The sequence below is a fragment of the Lepisosteus oculatus genome, chromosome 3, assembly GCF_040954835.1.
Source record: "Lepisosteus oculatus isolate fLepOcu1 chromosome 3, fLepOcu1.hap2, whole genome shotgun sequence".
In the NCBI taxonomy this organism is placed as follows: domain Eukaryota; kingdom Metazoa; phylum Chordata; class Actinopteri; order Semionotiformes; family Lepisosteidae; genus Lepisosteus; species Lepisosteus oculatus.
Genome location: NC_090698.1, coordinates 72,263,936 through 72,286,253, shown reverse-complemented (window position 1 = coordinate 72,286,253; position 22,318 = coordinate 72,263,936). Strand labels below are relative to the sequence as shown.

Sequence of the window (22,318 nt, the reverse complement as noted above, 5' to 3'; positions counted from 1 at the left end):
TATTTTTGGTTTGTGTCCTGAGACCCCCCAATTGCTGGAAGATGAATGATTTACACGGCTAAAATGGTCCTTCTAACTGAAAAAGAAAAATGAAAGAAAACGGCACAATGTATCTTTTCATTCTGACAAAATTAGGACCTCTCATGCATAGCTTTGCATTAAAGCATAACTTGTGAGCCCCTAAAAACAAAGTTTTAGCCAATCGATTTTCTGCAGCAGCTTATGATAAACTGTCATACTCACATTATTTTCCTTCAATATGGATTTGCTGTCGGTCCGATTAAAATTCTACTGTAGATCAAACAAGCAGCAATGTGTCTGAAAGTGCACGGACACATTTGCAGTTTCCTTTTATTAGTACTCTCTCTTACACTTCATGCAACTTAATTCTGAAAGACCCCAATGTGTTGGTCTCTGCTGGCTTGTTAGACTATCGAAACTTAGTAGCTGTGGGGTAAGGTCAAAAGTTGTGATGCTTATCAGGCCCAGTTATTATATTTAGTTTTTTCCAAGTCAGATTAATTTTAATAAGATTATAAGGATCAACACCTTCAGCGCACTGGAATAAGAGCATACAGGTTCAAACTTTTAGTTTACAAAATAGTCAGGTTTTTACCCTAGCCCTCTAAACACTTTTCAATTTGACATTATGTCATTATCACTAAAACATGTATCTAAACATTCCTGCTTATGTTGCCTTTGTTCTTTGAGACAAACAGGAATATTGAGGACTCTTTTCTAAAACTGTTTTTATTCAGGATCTTTTTTTTTTTTTACATTGAGTTGTTTCAAGCTGTTGGGGAAAAAAGAAGCAACAGTAAAGTTATTTCATTAGTTGTCTTTAAGTTCCCAGCCATGCGAATCTCATAATAATACTGGAAGAACAGAAATTGTGTGATTTTGATCTGTGTTGCTGTAAAGTAAAAATACACTGATGAAACGAACAGACGAACAATGATTTTTCATGTTGTCGGATGATTTTGCTCCAGTTGAAATGCACCAGCTGGAATTGGTTATATCAGGCTTTTCTTTCGTCATCTCCCCTTAACCTTTTGTCTTGCATTGTTTTACATTTTCCCATGAATTCCAAATAAAAGTTCTCAGCTGGGCAGAAATAATGATTTGTTGCCTCTTACACCAGTCAGTCGGCACTTGAGAAAGCTCAGTGCACACCCCAGATGGCACGGTAACTTTTTTCACCCCAGTCTAGTGTTAGACTCCTCACGTTGTCCCTGCTGAGTTCTGAAAACAGTCGAGATCTTCAGTTTATTCAGAACAGAAGTCAGCAGCCTGCGAGGTGTTTGTATGAGAGTCCAGCTCTAGTGTCTTTTCTTGCCCTTTTGAATCCCCATTGTGTGTGTGTCCAACAGTGTGTGTGGGATATTTGTATATAAATGATTGTGCTGCATTTCGTCGCCCATTCTGATGTTTGATAATGATGTTTTGATGAAACTACCTGTGTTGTTTCCTTGGCTACTCATATCAGATCCGGGCATAAAAGATCTTGAGTTGACGTGGGTGGGTATTTGTGGGATTCTTTTAACAATTCATACAGGAAGTTCTGTGCAGCAGTCATGCTCCTCAGCTTTGTTAGAATAATATTTCACATCCTGTTAGTGGCTGCCTTTCGCAGTCCCCTTATCCCTCATTTTACTCCTTCTGCCACTTGAGAGCTCATACACAAACGCTGACCTGTTCTCAGTCCACATGATGCACAGCCTCGCAGTGACTTCTGAATGTCCTTCATTTTTAGTATTGGGACATGCAATTATGGTAGTCCCCCCCATTAAAATCCTTTCAGGTAACGGATTTAGATCCTCCCTATGAAAATGATATAAGCCAATCGAATTTCAGGTATATGGGCATGGCATTCCTACTCGCAAAGATAGGCGGTGCCTTTTCATTGATGGTATGTTAATTTGTAAGCGAAGATGATTAAAGTACAGTCTAGTAAAACCAAAGTCAGACATGAGGAAAGGCAGCTATATTTAGGAAGGCGGACAGCAAAGACAGAGGTTTAAAAATATGTTGTGTTCTGCTGCCCGTCCTCCCACACTCTGTACATACAAATGCGAATGGAAGCTGTCTGTTCAGTTGGTTAGCAGGCTGCCTCTTCTGAGCACACAGACAAGCTGTGTTACTGTACACAGAGGTCTGCTTCCCCTCCGCTCCACACAAGCAGTTTCTGTGAAGCCCCACGGCTAAAAGTGAGACACGGGTGAACTTTCTTGTCCCCCGTAAGTAAGCCCTTCAGAAGCTTTCAAGGTGTGCGCCTCACGTGGGGAGGAATAGCAAAAAGATACGTGCCTCTTTTTAACCATTTCCTGCTAAGGCCGCCTACCAAAGTGTTTGGAGTCGTCGGATGTTTTTTTTTTTTTTTTTTTTAAGTCGGCTGGTGCTCTTCAGGGCATCCGCTGGTCGGGATGGAAGGGTAGAGGGGAAGAGCCCCGAGGGAGAATGGGCAGGAAGGGCTCATGTCACTCTAACTTGCCCCTTCATGCTTCTCGCTACTTACTTATTTGTTCTTCCTGACTTCAGAGCCAGGATTCGCGAAAGCCACTGGAAGTAAAATGTCTTCCTTCTGTGGAAATAGCAGCGGAAGAGCGAGAATCAGTAAAATTAGCAGCAGGAAAATAATGAGGCCCTTTGGGTAGCTTGTCACCCCCTGCCATCGCCACATGTACACCCCATGTTTCCCACCTTTACTTGCTTGTTAGTTTGCTAGCAGTTCTTCAGAATGTCTGCTCTCGTCACCCGTAACAGGCGCGCTTTCTGCTCTCTACGGAAGTTCAGAACCTTAACACCTTTTTCTGTTTTGCAGAGATTCCTCCGACTTTTTTTTTTTAATATTGTGCAAATTCCTTGGATGGTCTGATAGGGAGCACCAAATCTAACACCGAAAAGTCCTCAGTTGTCACCTGTTTCAGCGTCTCGCCGGTGAATAACAGCATCGGCTACATCTACATCTCTGCAAAAGTGAAAAAAACAAGTCAAAGGTTTTTGATAGGTTGATATGGAGGTTTAGTGAATATAGTAGCCAGCCTGGAAAGACTTTTTACATTTTTTTATTAGGTAGGCAGTTAATTTTTTTTTTTAATTTAAAGAACCAATCTACATGTTGCTGTTAGCAATTTAGCTGGTGTAAGTGTAGCTCAACAGTGGGGAAAAAAAACAACATAACTTAAGAAAAGATAGTGGTCGCAATCTGGGCTTGTGTTAAAAGTAAAAGAACAAAAGACTCAGTTGTCATTGATCGGTAAAGGCATAAAAGTTCATAGTTCTTCGAGTAGTTTGACTGAATTCATCCCTGATCTCTTTGGTTCCCAAAACAATGGGACAGTGTTCGCAAAGGCAAGGGCTCGGGGGGCAGGGATAAGGAGCCGCCTGTCATCCTTGTTTCTTTCGGGAGGCCCTGAGGGATCGGAGGCGGGCGGTGGGGCGCAGAACCGGAGCCATTGTGAAGGGGAAGCAGTTGTGCTCTTCCTGTTATGAGAGGAAATGCATACAAATGTGCTTCCTGACCCTTCGCATGACAGGGAATGAAGCTCCGATTGACCTTCTTGAGCTGGAGGTACTTCTGAGCTCCCGCCTCCTCGATGGTAAACATGTTTGTCCTCTCCGCGCCGCATACCTGCGCTGCCTCGGCCCGACCAAGAGAGGGACCGGAAGAGCGAAGCCCGGCGGTTTGTCCGTCCCCCAGAACGAGCATGGACGCTCTGGAGAAACGGGCTCCATGATGGATGATTGTTCCCATTAATCACCCGGTTGTTGAGTGACCTTCTGGTACTTGAATACTCGGGCCCTTCCAAAAGCGTAGGTGGGGAAACAGAAAGCCCTGGGGTGGAATAAAATCATCTAGCAAACTCAGAACTGGTATTGAAGTTATACATAGTAGAGCAGTAGGAAATTTGGCTACCAGGTCAACGACAAAGGGTTTAAAAATGGTTTGTGGTTGCAAAGGATCTTTTCCACGCTTAGGTTTTGCACTACAGTTTTAAACAAACTGTTGCATATTGACATTCTGAACGCTTTACAGTGTGGTGAAGGTGTTTAAACTGTCCTTTTCTGTAATTAGCTTCAGTGGGAAATAGGTGTTTGACAACATGTATCAATCCTCTTTGATATAATGGTTTGGATGTGCGTTACATTATCACAACCGCAGAAAACAGCTGAATAAATTGTATTTTCAGAAGCGTAGGTTTGCAAACACCAATAGTAAATTGGAGACCACAGTCACTCTCGGTAAGGAATGTTTCTGTATTTCGACAACGTATTCTAATTCGACTGGAGCTGCAAAACGAAAGGAAATGATTTAAGCTCCTATTGCTATATCTATGGATTCATTACTGAAAACAATTTCTATCGCACTGAACCCGCAAGGCCATGTATTTGAGTTCCATTCAGATAAACTGAAGTCTTAACGGAATCAGTGACCATGGTGGGCAGTCAGTGCTCAAATCTACATACAAAATCTATTTTTTTATAGATCTACATCTGCATTGTTTGTGCTCTGCCTGTTTGTAAACATCTTACTGTTGTTTAAACATACAGTATGACCACTTTAAATACATTTTAAGTTTTTTATTATAACTAGACAGAATGTTCCGTAAGATTTCATTTTAAGAGTTTCCCTTTTACCTGTAAAAGATCTTGAAGCCAGATGTCAGAGTTCAGTGTTAAATGGCAAAAGTAAGCAGATCCAAGTAAAACCATATTTTGATTCTGCAGAAATGTGTGTTTGTAGAATCTGGTTCTTTGATGCAGACAGATTTGCTCTTGCCTGAAGTAATAACACTGGTTTAAGAGCTTCAATGATCATACTGCACTTTGCACCTAAGTTGACTTACATTAAAAAGTAAGTAAAAAGTAAAATCTGAAGAGTCTAATTATGCTCAGCTGGAGCTCGGTGGTGACAGAATCAGCTGAAAGATATTCCAAGGAAAGTGTGTTTGACTAAGATCACTGAAAACAGTGTTTCATTGGCCATTATCACACCCCAGCTAGAGGAACAGTAGTTATCTGTAGTTTGAGATCTCTAGTAGTAGATCTCTAGTTTGATACTTGGATTAACACATGATGAGGTTCTCATTGATACATTGTTTGTAGCCGTGGGTTTTTTAAAGAAAATGCACCGCAGAGTGGTCATAACATAATCAATCCAAGCATTAAAAATACTTGGATTTAGTTTATTTAGTTTATTTAATCTTTATTGAGGTTTTGGTTTTCATTTTATTCTGCCGTCTCAAAAATTCAGAAGGTATAAAGAACAAATCTAGCTCTGTGGAACCCTTTCAGATTGTCAGATTTACCCCCGTCATGTGACAGTGATTTATAGGGCCCGGCTGCTGGTCCTTATTCACTGAAAGGACCTCATACAATTATATTGTTTCTTGCTGAATATGTTTAGCTGATAACTGGCTCTTAGTAATAAATATTCCCCGTGCCACCCACTGATGTTTGAATTCAAGAGGAAATATGTTAAATAATAATTGCCTTTGCATTTATGACACTTATTATGAAGTGTTATCCAGAAGGTTAATTATCATATTAGAAGAATACAGGCTGTGCATTATCAGGCTTCTCTTTTTTTATCAGTGCACTGTAATTCACAGTAAAGACAGGCTGCACACTGGTGCTAGAGTGTGTGTGTGTGACTTGGAGTCTGAATGCGTGCCTGTCTGTATGTGACGTCTGTGCCAACCCCAGGAGTAGGAGTACAGAGTCCTAGCATGCAGAGACATCTCTTTGAGCAGATACAGGCTGACTGCTGGGATTAGACGGCCTTGAATGTCACGTTTTCCCTGGCATGACCAGCTGGAGCTTCAAAGGAAAGCCAATACTGCAAGCTGTGGATTCCGCATTACAGATACATTTTAAAAAATTAATAGGAGACCGAAACTAAACAGTCGAGTCAGCCATATTTCCGGGCGGCTCCTTGTTCTGTCCCCTACACCCTGACACTTCACCTTGTCCTCGTCGGCTTCCAGCTTTCGTCCTCACGTGTTTGACTCGCTTTCCCACATGAGCCACTTATTCTTAGTGCAAACCCAGCTGCCGGTCCTCGTTCACAGGAGCCGCAAATGACCGAAAGTGCTGTTGAGCGCTGCCCTCTCTTGTGTGGTTTCCAGGAAACCTTACAGGTTGCAGTGATCCTGTTAATGCCTCATATTACATCCATTGCATCCAAAATGTTCTTTTCAATAAAGCGCTGTAGAATTTTATTTGTTTTGTTTTTCATCTGCGTTCTGTAGATGAACTGACCCCCACATGCCACCATTTCTGCACCATTTGGTCAGCCATTTCGTTAAAACTGATACACAGCTCTTGAACTTTCTTGATTGGGGAACTGTTAAAAATGATACTAAAGACAAACCCTTTCCTCTCTTGAATTATTCCATAGACTGTGTTTTGGGGTTTCTGAGTCATTCTCATTTACTTTATAGTCCGAGTAGTAGACAGTAATGCACAAAAGAGGAAGAAGCCGAGATGATTTTCTCAGTGACAATTAGTCATTGTGACACAGGTGTTAGTCATCATGTGCTCCAGGTTTTTCTTTTTATTCTTCACTGGCATACTGGTCTGGGGCAGTTGAGACTCTGCAAAATTAGAGCAGAGGTTTTCCAAAGTGTTCCCACTAGCAAAATGGCTGGCTGTTGGCAGTCTTATCACTGATCTCCATGTCCATCATTGTTGGTAGGATTTGTATGCTAATTCTAAGAGATTAACAGTTAATTTTGCGCTTTTGTTCCAGTTTCTTATGTAACAAAAAGTCAGTCTGAAACTTTGTGTACCATCTGTTCTTCCAGAAAAATACCGATTTTTTTTTCTCGTAATGGCACAACCTAGTTATCGCTGGCAATTCCTGTACCGTTTGAAAGATTATTTTTTTAATTTTGAAGGGATAGTCCAGTGTGATCAAATTGGAGATATCAGGAACTGAAAATACTCATAACAATGGTCAATATTTTTCTTTCTCTGGGTGAGGTCTCTTTTCATGGGAAAATTATTATTTGATCGCAGTGTAGGAAATATATTGATTCATTCTCATGATACCTAATAATCAGAGAACCAGCTAAAATGTCTAAACAATTTACTTTCAAGCACTTTCAAGGAGTGAAATCTGTTCTCTTGGCATTAGTTGGCTGCATTAAACAGTTGTCCAGTGGCGTAATTATTTTACAGTCAGATCCCAGATATTCTCACTGGGAAAAAAGTGTTTCTACTTGAAGTCAAATCAAAACGATCGTTTCTCTCAACGTTCTTTTTTGCCATTTGCCCCTTCCGGGATTCCGGCTGGGATTATGGTGGGAATTCTGGTCACTCAGGGGCTCAGAGTGCTCCTCAGACGGCGCCAATCTCCCCTGAGCTGCGAGCCCAGGCCTCCTGCTGCAGCATGATCCTCCACTGTCCAGCTTTCAAGGAGTTCGCATTTCCACTGAGGGCCCCTGAGCTCTTCTGCACCGAGAACAATTTGGTTTCGTAGCAACCCCTTTCTGCTTCCAGGGTTGCCTCTGAGTTTTATAGCTCCCTGTCAGAGGTGAAAAGTGCCCATCGAAGTCTGAAAACTATGACGTCCAGCAGCAGTCACATCACCAGTCTTCACCATATTCCAAAGCAGTGCCGGTACACAACCAGGAGCCACACTTCTTCTTAATGCAGTAGGTCACAATTCACCTCAAGCGCACTGGACTCAATTTTGCCTAATACATTAACAGAGCTGATTAATTGCTTCACAATGACTTCTTCACGATGCGCTACAATATATAGGGGTTGAATAATTAATACCATAGATTTTCAGTCTGCCTGTCGCATTCAACACACTTCTGAGCTTCATCTACCAAAGGGGTTAATTAACGATTTCATGACTATACATGTATTCATCTTCAGACTTGAGGGGCTGTGTTTGTAGAGCGTTGCAGTTCATATTCAAGTGTCTTAAACCTGCCCTTTCATCTTGGATAGTTGTGTGATTCAGTATCACGTAGGCTTAACCTTGGTTTCCAGTTAAAACATGTTGTACCACTGGCTCTGTTCTTATTTGTGGCTCGTACAGCATGGATAACAAGAGCAGTGAAGGGCCGTAGACATCGCCCAGGTCGCTGCAAGGCTGAAACACAAGAATAGCAGGAGACGTTCTGTGCTGAGGTGAAAGAACAAGGCCCGAGCATGTAGATGGCATATGTGGTTTTTGTGGGAAGACGGTAACGTGCGTCGGACACGTCAAGTTTTTCTTATTTTCTGAATAGGCCTTGGTTTATTTTTGGGAGCGAGCTGCAACCTCCTAATTTCATTGTAAGGGACAAGTCGCAAGACGTGTAGCAGAAGAAAAGTGAATCAATTTGGTTTAAAAGTTTCACATTTTGAAACCAGGGTCGGGCTTTAGTGCACGTCTTTACATTTAAAGCACTGGCATAGAGGATATAAGGTGTAGGTCCAGCACACATGATCACTTTTCTGTTATTCATTTACAAGTAGTTAAGTATAAGCTAAAGTGCTGCTTGAAAATGAAAGCTTAGAAGCCTTTCCAAAACCCCTTAAAGAAACCATTCAGGCTACTGTCATGTGGGTTAATGCGCTGTCGAATTGTTTCTAAAGCATTAAGGGCAAACCATGTGTCAAAAAGCAGTCTTCAAAGAAAAATGTTTGCTGCTGTTGTACAAATGAGAGAAACACAAGTCCTGAGGTTCACAAACTTCGTGTTTGAAGCAGTGCTACTTGCCATTGCAGATCCCTGTCTGTTTCTTCCCTGTCCATAACACTTTACCCAATACTGGAGCAGGAGAGCCGGAGCCTATCCCAGCAAGCAGCGAGCACATAGCGGGACACACCCTGGATGGGATGCCAGGCGATTGCAGCTGTGTGCTCTCGTAAAGATAAAAATAACGTAGCTGAACAGCAGGATTTTTGTGCTTGTTAGCTGATGATGCCTTGTCTCCTTTTTCTGCAGGTGACGTTTACAAAAAGAAAGTTTGGGTTAATGAAGAAGGCCTACGAGCTGAGTGTTCTGTGCGACTGTGAGATCGCTCTCATCATCTTCAACAGCACTAACAAACTGTTCCAGTACGCCAGCACAGACATGGACAAGGTGCTGCTGAAATACACAGAGTATAATGAGCCACATGAGAGCCGGACAAACTCAGATATTGTTGAGGTAAGGGCACTATCTCCCTTAGGCCTTTCATAGCAAAATGATATCAGCTTTGTACTTTCAGACTGATAAGAGCTTCTGCCTCAAATAGCTGGCTGCTTCTTATCCAAAGACACAGTTTTTTCATTTTCCTGTTAATAAGTAGCATTTTAAAAAATCATTGCTTTACAGTTCGTGCTACTTAGAAATGTATAAAGCGTGTAAGCTTATTGTATTTCTCTGAAGATAGGGAACATGTTGACCCATCAGCAGAGTGAACATCTTTGACAGCCCGTGACAAGCAGAGGTAGCTGTGGCTTAAGTTGCAAGCTGGAGTGACGAAGGATGTTGAGTTGCAAAGTCAGTTTAAGGATGAAAAGAATATCCTCAAGGATTCCTAAGTCCAGAGTGACCTTGTTATGCAACAGGCTTACAGACGGCCGAGTACGCTCTAAAGGTGGTCTGCCGTGCGCTGAGCTTCCTGATGCCTGCTTCATCTCCGCTTATACAGGAGGAGAGATTTACAGAAACATGTGCCATTTCAAAGGTCAAGAGGCAGGTGCAGGTAGCGTGTACAGACCATGGGGAGGGAGTTTCCGATGTTTGATGTGGCGAATGCAGACTTCGGGGACTCGTGTAAGAATGAGGAACAGAATGGCTGTGCATTCAGCATAATTAAGTGACACCCCCCCCTCCCCCCCAAGACTCACTTCAGATTGGAGTGCAATTGAGATTTCTTTGCACACGCATCATGATGTGCATTTCAGTCCTGGGAAGACAAAACCTGATGGTTTGCACTGTAAAGCGACCCAGCCAACATCAGCTCACATTCTGGGCACGTCAGACTGATTTTGTTCGTTAACGGATGAGGCTCACGACAGCACTGGGTGTTTCTGTCTTATCAGAATGGAAAGTCAGAATTAAACGTTGTGTCTCCTTTCCGTTAGCTGTGGGTTAGATTGACAACATGCTTCATTTGAGCTCTTTGGGTAGATACAGCTCATGCCACTTTCCTTCTCAATTGTTGAGATCGTCAGAAAAGAGTTTACATCCAGATGGCTCCTATAGATAAAGTAGAGCTATAGCAGGGTTTTCTGGTTTCCCAAAATCCCTCTGTGATTTGAGAAAGCCATTGAAAGTTTTAGCTTTCAGTATTAATCCAACGACAAATGGATGGTTTCCCCACAGCTGAAATCCTTCAATCCTTCAGTCTCCCCTCCCAGATCTCCCGGATGTAAAATCCAAGTGGGCTACAGAATAACACCACCTGCAGCTGGGTGTGCAGGACTGACGTTGGCTACGCTTTCCGCTGTAAATGATGCAAAAGGCATAGCTTTACTGACTCTGCGCCGCATGTTTAAAAAGCAAAATACCCCTTATCTTTGTCTGTACAGTGACGAGAAAGTCTGAGCACTGGACTTTCTCTTGGGTTCCAATATCTGCCTGCATAAAGGGAACTCTGCGTTACAGATATTGTGTAACACAGATCTGTAGGGGGGGAGATGTAAGGGAAAAAAGGATGTGACCCGAACCTGGCAACAAGCCTAGGTGAAATGTCAAGCTTCAGTGATACAAATGTGCAGGAAAAATAAAAGTCCGTATTAATTGACACATTTTATTCTGGGCCTCTTTCCTCGGTTGAGTAAGGGATCTCACGTAATGTTGCTCAGCAGTATCCTATTCAATTATAACATTATGAGGCCTCGAACACGCATCAGCGCGCTGATTTCTATCACCACGGCTCCGTTCGTGCTGAGACTCATGAGCTCTTGAGTTATGTCATTGGATATTGCCGGGGAACGAATCGAAGCTTCCTGTTATGTGTGCAGTGTGAGTAAGAAGCCTGGTGCAGGGGCTGGGAGACTTGAAGAAGTGCTGGCAGATAATCAGCTGACTGTGCTGGGCCCTTACAGCTCCAGTGTTAGTACATAAGAAAGTTTGTCCAGCCTTTCAAGAGCCTGAATTGCCTCAAGGCAGAGGAGAAAAGAGCTCTGAAGTGTGTGGGTGGCTGAAAAGCGGTCTTTACATTAGCGATGAAGCTCCATGTAATTAGCATGTCTTTGGCTGATAATTAGCGTTGTTGGTGTAATGGCGCAGAGGACTGTGAAAGCTCTTCAGCAATGTTTATACAGACTAAAGAGCTTTGGTCTCTGGGTGCTCTTGCAGATGTCTTATCCTTTGCAATGAAAGCTTGAACTGTGCATCCTCTAAGAACGACCAAATGAAAAGCCTCATTTTCTGTGCCAGCACGCATCATATATAAAGGAGTGTCGGCCAGAGGTGTATTGTCAATACACTGCTTGAAATGGGAATAATGGCACAGGCACCAAGAAAAAGTCAGTACCTCAGCTCTCTTTCCAGCTGACTGACTGAATTGTTAGTTTCTTACCCGAATTAGTCCTATAAAAAAGAAAAAATATTTAAGCAAATTTAGACACTACATTTAAAAAATTAAACTGAAATTTGACAAAAGCAGTCCTTTAACAAAAATAATCCAATTTTAAGGTAGCATGGTGTTTTCACATCACTTGGGTCCTGGGTTCGATTCGGGCCTGTGGTTGGCTTATGTGTGTTTAGTTTGCAGGTGGGTTGCTTCCAAGTGCACCAGCTTTCTCCCATTGTCCAAAGACATGGTCTAGGTAAGCCGCCTGCCTCTAAATTGTCCTCCATCAGCATGTGTGTGCGCTGTGAAGGACTGGTGTCCTGTTCACGCTGTGTCTTGCCAGACACCTGTAGGCTTCCCAGATGGACTCCAGCTCATCGTCACCCTGTATTGCGCTAAGAGGTTAGCTCTGGATGGATGGATTTTTTGTTTGGTCCCTCCTTTTGCTTTTGTAAGCCTTGAATTGCAGGACTATATATGATGTAAACATTATTCCCCGAGTTGCTGGCCGTTGAAGGTTCTCATTAAAAGTCTCCCACCTGGAAACATCAAAAGTTAGAAAGAAGGCTAGGACGTTCTTAATAATTACAGCAGAGCCTGTGGAACTAGAGATTACACATGCTTGACATGTAATTGCTCTTTGCTTTTTAGTTATTTGTCTTCAATTGGCATTTCTTTATTATTAGCTGTTTCTCTAACATTTAAATAGTGTAGCTGATGTGATTTCGGAGCAAGGAAAGTCACCAAGTGCTATAGAAAGAGACTGGATTTTGAGGGAATCCTGGCAGTAGATAAAGTCCAAATGTTGCCTTTCTTCTGTAAAAACCCCTTTACTCATGTCTATGCTACAGGGTAGTTTGGTTGTTTTTTTCAGGACTGGAGAAAAAAAAAGAAGCCATTTTTTTATTTCTTAGCATAATCAACTCTAACTTAAAAAAAATTAGGACAGACACCTATAGCATTGCTGAATTGCCTCAAGGTCTTGAGCCAACTCTTTTATTGTGTGTTTACTGATAAACATGTGCTACTGTTTATTGGACAGAAACAAAATCCAATCAGGAATCGTAACTGAACAGTAAAGCCACAGTTTCATCACTAATAAAAAGTCATACATCCAACCATACAGTTCAAGTTGGAAAAAGTTTATCTTTTTTACTATTTGTATGTTATTCATGTGTAAATAACATCAAAACGGTAAAACATCACAGTTTAACTTTCTGGCTTTGTCTCATGCCTCTTTCTTTGGTCATAATTGCTTGTGTGTTTAGATAATGCAGTTGCAGATATGTAAATATGTAATTACACATCACAAAAACCCAGACAAATCCACCCATGTCTGAGGACAGAGTGTCACAAATTAAACATTCATAAATTATTGTACTATAATCATAAACAGCATAATACAATTGCACCATTTTTTGTGTTGTATCTGCGGTTGACCTGCTTGGACTAAAAACATTACTTGAAACTGAATATTGAATAAAGTGTTGTCGAAAACCACTCAGAACAGCATGAAAGGTGGGCTGTTTCTAGATATCACTCAGTGTATGATAATGCCTTGTTTCATTAATTGCTCTATCGAAAGATGTTTCACATCAAGACAAGGGTTCGATCCTCAGCCTCAGCTCTGATATTTACCAAAATTGGCTACGCTGAAGAGACCACGCACAGTGGATTCTAAAGAAAGCTTCAAGGTGACCTTTTGTGGCAAATTATTTAAAAATCAGTTTTAAAGATCTGAAAGTCCAGCAGCTGGTCAGAGGCAAGATCTCTATTTTTTTTTTTTGACTTTTCAAAGCCTGCCGCTGTACAGTATGTATTTGACAAACTGGCATTAACAGGTACACGTTTCTGAAAGCTTACTGAAACATCCCCTTGTGACTGTGCAGTGGCATCGAAGAAGCAGGGGTTTGCTGACGCATAAGACTTGGCATCATCAGTGAGGATTATTGAATGGCATTCAGGTGACAAAGCCACCCTGCACATGACCTGCCACATGGACAGTGTGCTGTGTCTGAAAGGAATCTGACAATCCCATCTCCCCCAATTAGCCTAATCTGAATTATCTCTCTTAAATCTTGAAAGCCAGCAGTAGACCGTTTTTCCCTTACCCACAGAGAACTTCTGAATGAGAGGAGAGGAGAGGAAAAAAAATCTGTTAATTATTTCCAAAGGTCACAGTGTTAATGACTAGCTGCCTGGCTAATGAGATTCTAAAAAGCTTTTTCATTAGGATGTGCAACCTGGTATGTTTTGTCTTGTGTTGAAATGTGTGAGGAGCGATGTGTAATTTCATCCCTAAAACTGTTGCATGAAAAAAATAAACATTCTCACCGGTTCATTAAATTGCTTATGCAATGTTTATTTCAGCAAAAGGAAAATTGCTTGATTTTAATATTTTAATATAACAGGCTTGCTAATTAATTAGGTTGATTTTAGGCTAATTTGCATCAGACCTTTTCCCTTGACTTAATTAAGAAAATGTTTAATCATTTACTTGTACATCAACAGATTTCTACAACATGATATGCCTTTAAACTGTTAGTCTAATCTTCTAATTGTATTCATGAATATTGTTTTTGGTTTAGATGAGTGAGATCTGTAAATTCATTCACGTTTTAACTTGAGGGAAAACAAAAGTGTTTAATTTTCTTTCCAACATGTAACTTCTGAATCCTTATTACATTGTTTAATGACAATTACTGGATATATGCCGCAGTGCTGGAAAGAAATGGATATATACTGTAGTTGCTTTTTATTTAAAAAAATGACTCACTGTTATTTTTTAAATTAGAGATGTCTGTTTAATGTCCTTATTAATAAATCTACATAACTCTTTAAAAAACATTTATCTTTTAGTAGAAGCTTGAAAGTTGTTTCCTGTTTGTATATGTGAAAATGAGCACTATTAGTTCAGTTCAGCCATATTTTTTCCTTGTATGCAAAGGATTAAACAGAGAATCGGATTTGCTGGAATAAGTAAATTACCTTTTGAGGATGGTTACGTAACAGTTAAGGGGCTAGTAAGGACACGATTCTCTTACCACTTGTTTCAGATCGTGACTGAAAGAATAAGCATATCTTAAAAGATCCAGGCTTTCACTTTTTTTACCTAACCGAAGCGTGAAATTAAATGTAGGTTAATTACGAAACAACTGTTGATGATTAAAAAGAATAAAAAAGACATACAGAAGTATTAGAGAAAGGAAGTACATCTCTCTTTTGTGGGGGCAGCTTAAATATATTTGCCATTTATTTTCTGCAAAAAATTGCAGTTAGATTTGGGTTGTGTGAGGCTCTATACGTAGCTGTTAAAAATAGAACCGGGCCTACTGTACAGGCCATGTGGTCTCTTTTTTAAACAACGTAGACAGTTGCAAACAAACTCCAAAGTAGCATAAAAACTGTCACACATTACGTGCCTGTGAAGCTTCCCCTCACCCTTCAAAGCTAGCCCCCAAATGTTCCAATAGTTTTCTTTGTTTATTTTGTTGTTTTTTTTCCTCTTGAACTTACTGTTTCCAACATAATAACAGCTTGTTGCATTTGGGTGTTCTCGCCAGGAGGCGAGGTTATTTATAAAGCCAGAACTGTTGAATTCTCTTTTCTCTCTTCTTGCCCCATTTCAGATTGGAAGCAGCTGAATGGCCTGGAGATACACGTTAAAACAAGCCGGTTTCAAACTCTGTGCCTGGGAGCTGGCTCTGGCTCTCCTCCCCCTTTTGTATTTTTTTGTATTCTTTCCCTAATAAATGCCTCATAACCGGTAGTTGTCTAAAAATAGCAAGCAGCACAGCTAAAAATAGATTTGGCTCACACTCGTGCCAAGGAAAATGGAGAAGAATAGGCGTGGAATAGCAGTCTGAGTAACCCTGCTCTATTCATTCAGAGATCCCTCTGAGAATGCAGTCGATGATAAAGTACCCTTGAAAACCACAGGCACAAGACTCTGCCTTCAGACAGCTAGGTGCCAATAAACATTTTAGCCCAAGGATACAGTTTTTTTTTTTTCAGGGAGATTGTAAACACTTTAAGAAATGAAAGGGACAGCTTTGTTTTCCAAAGTCTCTAATAGCTAAAGGAAATTTCAAGCCCAAGCACCCTCTCGCCTTTCGCCGTGCTAGTTTGTAGCTAATGTCTTTTCACAGTGAGAGAAAATGCCTTAGGGACCCACGGGACTGAGAGAACCACCACATGAATACTATTTTAGCCCTCACGCTGTTCAGAAAAGAGGGTTTTCATGTGCACTGTTGTATACAAAGGCTCTTTGGCTTTTTTTTTACATCGGCACAACATGTCCAACACCATGTATGTTGCTTTGTGTGATTGCTAATGGATGATGTCGATGAGTTGTTGTTCTTTTAGACTGCAACATGTGTAGCTATAGTACCGCTTAGCGGGGAGGTCCGACTAGCAGCGATCATAGAAACCTGTAGAAACAACTGTAGAAATATGATCATTGGGCAAGTTTAGTTTTTCATGGTGTGACATATCAGCAGAATTATTTAAGAAAGGATTTCTACCAGGTGTTACCTGGTTTCTACACCCTTTGCCTCATAGGAGGTGTGGTGGCTCTGTAGCTAAGGATCAGCGCCTGTGGCTGGAAGGTTGCCGGTTTTTTTCCTGTGGCCGGCAGAGGAATCCTACTCCGTTGGGCCCCTGAGCAAGGCCCTTCACCCCAGCTGCTCCAGGGGCGCTGTACAATGGCCGACCCTGCGCTCTGATCCCAAGCTTCTCTCCCTGTCTGTGTGTCTCATGGAGAGCAAGTTGGAGTATGTGAAAAGACAAATTCCTAATACAAGAAATTGTATATGGCCAATAAAGTAATCGTATCTTATTAAAAGTATCCAAAATGTAAAAAGTCAGACAAGCACTATATAATTCATTTGGCTACTTTATCAGCTTTATGGTTAGAATGACAGTTTGCCTCCAAAGAAATAGAAAATCACCTTGTTAGTAATTCCAACTTTTTAAAACCTCTTGCAGTTTCTACCTGTTTACCTCTGTTGTTTTGGCAAAATTATTTGCCTCATCCCAAGATAGAAAAGTAAACTTTTTTTTAAATCAATGCAGTTTTTGAGCATGAATGAATTGAGCACATGTGCTTTTATCAAAATGACACACACATCTAATGTCACATTCTGATATATCCATCAAGGCGGTTTTGGAAATTACCGTATCCCGCAGTGTGAGGGAAGACAAAATATTGGATGCTAAGATACTGTAACACTTCTTGCTTGTGTTGCAGCTGACGCCTGACAATGTACAGTACAAAAGAAAACTCTGAAACATGTCAGGCTTTGTGCACCAAGCAGAAGAAAACTGATGCTCGTGTATTTTGTGAGACTTTTTTTAAGCATTTGGATGGAAGGATGGAAAATCGCGAATAATCATGAGCTATTTTAGGAATCATACGTACGGGGCACTCTGTCTCGGCTTGGTGTGGGTAGGGTGTGGAGACGGTAGCAAAGTACCAAGAGGTCAAACGCCTGTTCATTGTTGTAGTCAGACCCAGTCCCCTTCCTGCAGTGTTGCTGGTGATAAGGCTCGGGAGACAAAAGCTGATAATTGATGGAGAGGGCTTTGACTCACTCCGAAAAGAATCGGAGTCCTTGTATCTGCTCACATCGGCCAGACTGGAGCTCTTCCTTCCATTATAAAGCGTTTTGTTCATCTTGCCTGCCGGGCTCCCTGCTGCTTTTTGTAAGGGACCATGACCACAAGCGTCTTCTTTATTGACTCACACTGCTGGCATTGTGTCAGTGGGGCGTATTGGCCGAGGTTTCAAATGAATTTGCCGTATTGTCTCCCTAATGCAGACATGGAAAAACAGGGCAAAAATGTGGCACGGTCCCAGTGAACCTCGAGCTGGAGCCACCACGTGTGTGAAAACAAGCGAGTTTGTCCCTGTAGTTCATCTGCAGCTCCCAAGTCTTTCTTCCTTCAGCTTCACAGCAGAAAACAACTGCAGCTCCTCCCGCTGGCAGGCCAGCCGTCACCTAACTTAGATCTCGCTCCCGATGAAAAGACGAGCGCTGTTTTTGTTCCAAATGTTACACGCAGTTTCGTATTCCAGTGCTGCCTGTCTGAAGATCTGAGAAATCCCCCCCCCCCCCCCAGTTCGAAAAGTGCCTGGAAACGTTGCTCCTTGATGTCAGTAGTGGAAACGCATTCACCCCGACTATTAAAACTCACTGTAAACAACTCGCTCCATGTGATCACCATTGAGTTCTCTAAACGTGTAATTTGATGTTTTATGACCCTTAAGATTTCTTTAATATTTTGCTTGTGAATTGCAGTTGTTGTACAGCCACAGCTGTAATCCTCTGGCTGTTTGTGTGACGGATTAAATATTCAGTAAATCCTCACAGATTGAATATCTAAAGATTTCTTTTTTCATCTAACGCATCCTATGTCATCCCTCAGACAGCTATAATTACATATTAAAGTGCATTATTACAAAATACACTGGCACTTTACTTTGGGTTGTAAAATCACATGTTTATGCCTTTGATTCCTTATTATAGCATTTGGAGTGTTCAAAGGAGGCAAATTATGGAAAAGTCACCAATCCAATGGTTTCAAATGATGCACAGCTGCTACAGATTGAATCAAAGTGGATCAAGCCACTGGAAACACTCCAGATTATACAGTGCTATGAAAATGGCGTTTTGCATCAGGGGTTTTCGAGTGATGCCATCAGAACACAGCTCCAGTTCTCAGTGCCGTTGTCTGCAGGAATGCCTGCTGCATGGTTCTGGTGTGTTTAAACCACAGATAATGAAATGGAGGCTTTCCCGTTTTTTCATAGAATCTGCTTTTAATATGCTCAGCCGTTTTGATCAGCCTGCCATTCAGCTCTGTACTGGCAGAAGCTGAACAATGTCGCTCTCCAGGAGTCTGCCTAGAACGCAGTGAGTCTGTGAAGGGGATCCTTGTGTTTTAAGAACCTCCGTTTTTTTCCTCGTAAATTAACAGAGACTGCACTCAGAATCCAGTTCTGCAGTGGGCTATGTCTGCGTTGAGCAGCACTGACTGGGAGTAATCCAGTTATATGATGTCTTAAGATAAGTTATAAATACAGATCATTTAAAAGTCATTGCTGTGTCGTATGCTGAATCAATAAAAGCATAGCATTTCAACAGCTCTCACCAGAAAATAATCATTTTTATACAACAGATATACATATGCTTTTTTCACTTAAATTGCTAGGAGTTTTCTTGGCATGAGGAACGAATAAGGAAAGGTTTACCCATTTAATATACTTATTAAAAAAGTATAAAAGGTCTTATCGTGCACATCTATTGTTAAAAACCATATCAGAACTTTAACTTCAACCCGACTATAACTTTAGCCTTTCTTTTACTTAAATCAGTCTGCATACCACCATATCTGAAGAAGTGTAGGTAAAGCTAGGCCACCACACACAACTGTCTCAGCAGCTGCAGGGAACATTGAGGTGAATATACTTCACTCAACACAGAGACGCATAAAACAATTCTACGTTATTACACTCAATGTTAATGATAAGATGTAGAAATAAACAGCTCGCAGTGACAGTTTTTACAAAAATGACAAAAAAAAGAATCCAACTAATTTAGCTTATTAAGTGTAACAGGCCTTAGTGCACTAGTTGGTGGAGTGACATCAGCCCCCCCGGAAATCAAGACGGTGAAGAAACTCGATGGCAGTAGAGAGCCCGGTCTTTTGGTGTGGTGCTTATCAGCTGTCTAGGGGGTGACGTTGTTTTTTCTCTGAGTCCACAGGCGGCTAGGATTGAATCCTCATCGCGTAAGTGTAGTTTTAAAATGTGTGTCTGCGTTGCGTACAGAAAACAGAAGACTGTCCTCTTTAAAATTCCGGAGTGCCACTACCCTGTTAAGGGAAGTTTGGAAGACCAGTCTGTGTTACTGCATTTTTTAAGGATAATCACTTTTTTTTTTTTTAAAAAGCAGGTATCGAAACAACTTTGTTGTTTATCAATACTCGAATATTATAATTTTGCTCTCTTATAATTTCGTTTTGTAGTACATTTTTAGTATTCAAGCACTGTCGTGGGGAAAAGAGGCACTCATAATATACCTTACAGTCAGAACTGCAGACATACTGAACTGCCTTGTTTTGTTTAGCAAATGTGTGTGTGTGTGAGGTGCTGTGTATTAGATGTAGTGTAGCATTCATCTCGAATGGCAAGATTTTAAGGTGAGAGTGAGAAGGCTGAGCTCAGAAGGTTCAATGTTTCATAAGATATTGTACCGCTCAGTCTTATTTCAGGGGTTAATGCTTTACCAATGTCTTCTAAAATTAATAGCTAAAATGTCCCTGCTTGCCTTCAGCTGAGTGGGCGTAACTGCAGAACTGAATGATGTAATTCAGTCTTAATTGGACTACCTTCATGCCAACAAGTTTTGTGTTATTTAGAAAAGTAATCTAACTGTTCTCCAACATAAGCCTGGTTTTAACAATACAAATAGGAATCCAGGACTTCAATGGGTTCTGTCCTTTTCTGTGTAGCCACAGTCTGGAAATCTAGTAGAGGAACAGGGGGTTGTTGCCTTTTGTGATGATATTCTGATGCAGTGAATTTTGATATTGCACAGTAAACAAACTTACCAGTGAGCTCTTGAGCTGGTCTGAGGGGATATTCATTTGGAGGACATAGAATTAGCGATGTCTGTCAACCCCCTACTTGAAATGGTCACTGCCCACATGAACTTTAACATCAGTTTCACTCGGCACCAGACTTATCCACTGTAGGAAGAGCAGGCATTGGACAGCTGCAGCGTGTTGTGCCAAGATGTATTTTTATTCATTTCTAAACACAAAAAGCACTCTTTTGATCACATCTTCAACTTTGCTTTTAAAAGGCCACTGCTGATACTGAGCGAAACATCGGAGTGTGGTTGTTACAATAATGTTAGCAGAATGAGGACACGTCAGGAAAGTCTGACTGTAGGAAGCAGAGAGTCATATGACTGAAATACTGTGCTGAGGCATGTACTAAGCCTGTAGTCTCTCCCAGTATTGAACTCCGAAGGGTTTTTTTTAAAAGAAAGCATAACATGTAAGAACAGCTTCACTTTGAAGGTGAGCACTGCAAGTCCCTTTAAAAAGCAAGGCACCAGGTCCTATATCTGAAACAATCACCTCACAAGCTGAAGTGAGGGGGGAGACAGGATAGCCACAGGGGAAACAGGGGGTTTCTGATGTGCCTCTCGTGGAGGCTCGAGTAAGATGTTCACCACAAAAGGCAATGGGCCGGCGTCGGCTGGCGGCCCTCCGTAGCCTGAGCCAGCCCCGCGCTGTGCTCTCCTAGCTGCAAGTCTTGAGCTGAAGGTTACAGATGATGAGGATATGTAGGACACCATGTCTACATTCTGCATGGCACAAAGTAGTGCCCTGACAAGCCGAGCCGAGGGAGAATGATGAAGAAGCGGTTTAATTAGGAGCAGAGCTCCGAAGGGGAAGGCCGAGAATGAGTGAAAAAGTTTCTTTCCCCCTGGATTCGCAGCACTTCAGATGAAGCCAGTCAGCTGCTTTTTGATTTTGTTTACTACTCCCGTTAACAGTTTTAGCTCAGAGTCACTGAGACTTTTCTGGCGGGGTTAGATGTCTTGTTAGGAAAAGGCAAAAAAAAATGTTCTTTGATTAAAATATATTACATGATATAGGTCTGCGGCAGGATTTAGAAATATTATCTTTAGTGTTTGTAATATTTGATCTTGCACAATACTGTATGTGTTATTCCGGAAATCCTTGATATCACAATAGGAAGTGTTGCTGATACAAAAGCAAAAAGTGAAATTGAGTGATTGTTCTATATCTGATCAGGCCATTCTAGGCTAATGACTAGTGAATGGATTTAAATTGCTGTGTTAAAGAATGTACAAAGAATAAAAAACCATGTCTTGAGTATCAGTTTTAATAATCATGATAATAATCCATACATGGTCTCATGCAAAGACTGGAAACGGAAAAGCAGAACAGACGAGCAGTGTGTGATTTGCGTCTCGGAGCTGGCCGGGTTTTGTTTTGAGCATCAGCGTGTCCCAGATGGCGCGACACCGAAGCTCGGGGCGGTGGGCCGCAGAGGCCGGAGAGAGCGAGCCTTCTATGGCCATGCCTGAGAGCCTTGCACCCCGATTGGCGGCCAGCGGGCACCCCCACCCCCCACCCCACCCCCCCCGCCGGCTGAGAAGGACAGGTGCAGGGCTGCTGACAGGTGTGGATGTCTCGAATGAGTCGCATTGCTGACGGCCAGTGATGTCGCCGCGGGCCGGCCCGGAAACTGCTGAGCCCTGGCAGAAAGCACGGCCAAGCCACGTGCCTTCTGGTCGCCTGACGCTGGCGCTCTCCGGCCCACAGCGACCCCTGAAGAAACCCCCCCCCCCCCCCCCCCCGCAGCGACAGGCAAGCCAGGCGTCTCGCTATCGGAGTTCTCTATCAGAAAGCTGTGAAATGCGATCCTGTCAGGAGGGAGGCAGGGCAGTATTTGTGAACCCGTTTATCTGGCAAGCTTCGAAAGTATGCCCTCAGATCTGCCAACTGTCCCTGCCAGCCAATTTCTCGTTAAAGTTTAGACCCACATAGTGATCCAGAGGCATGGGTTTTTAAAGCTCTCGGTTCTCCGTCATAAAACTGCTGTGGGACGTGATATACTGTATGTCATGTCATCTGGCAAAGACCTAATAAATCAAAGAGACTAAAGGTCATCAACTTTGATATACTGACCAACCTTTGTCTCACTTTTCTCTGAGAACACATAGGAAGCAGAGCTGTTAGTTGGAAAATAGGTTTTGATTGGTAAA

At 41.9% G+C, this 22,318-nt stretch overlaps 1 protein-coding gene and 1 long non-coding RNA gene across 19 annotated transcripts in view; both read left to right on the top strand.

The window, feature by feature from the left end:
* The window catches only part of mef2cb (myocyte enhancer factor 2cb), an 88,703-nt gene that overhangs the window by 47,168 nt on the left and 19,217 nt on the right, over positions 1–22,318 (top strand). For all 18 annotated transcript variants that reach the window (XM_015360780.2, XM_015360755.2, XM_015360801.2 and 15 more), the window contains one exon: positions 8,948–9,151. In XM_015360780.2, coding sequence (XP_015216266.1) covers positions 8,948–9,151 — 204 coding nt within the window. The remainder of the gene's footprint in view (positions 1–8,947; positions 9,152–22,318) is intronic.
* On the top strand, positions 9,166–21,423 carry LOC138237745 (uncharacterized). Its single transcript, XR_011189117.1, has 2 exons — positions 9,166–11,766; positions 15,140–21,423. It is a non-coding gene; the product is annotated as an uncharacterized lncRNA (long non-coding RNA).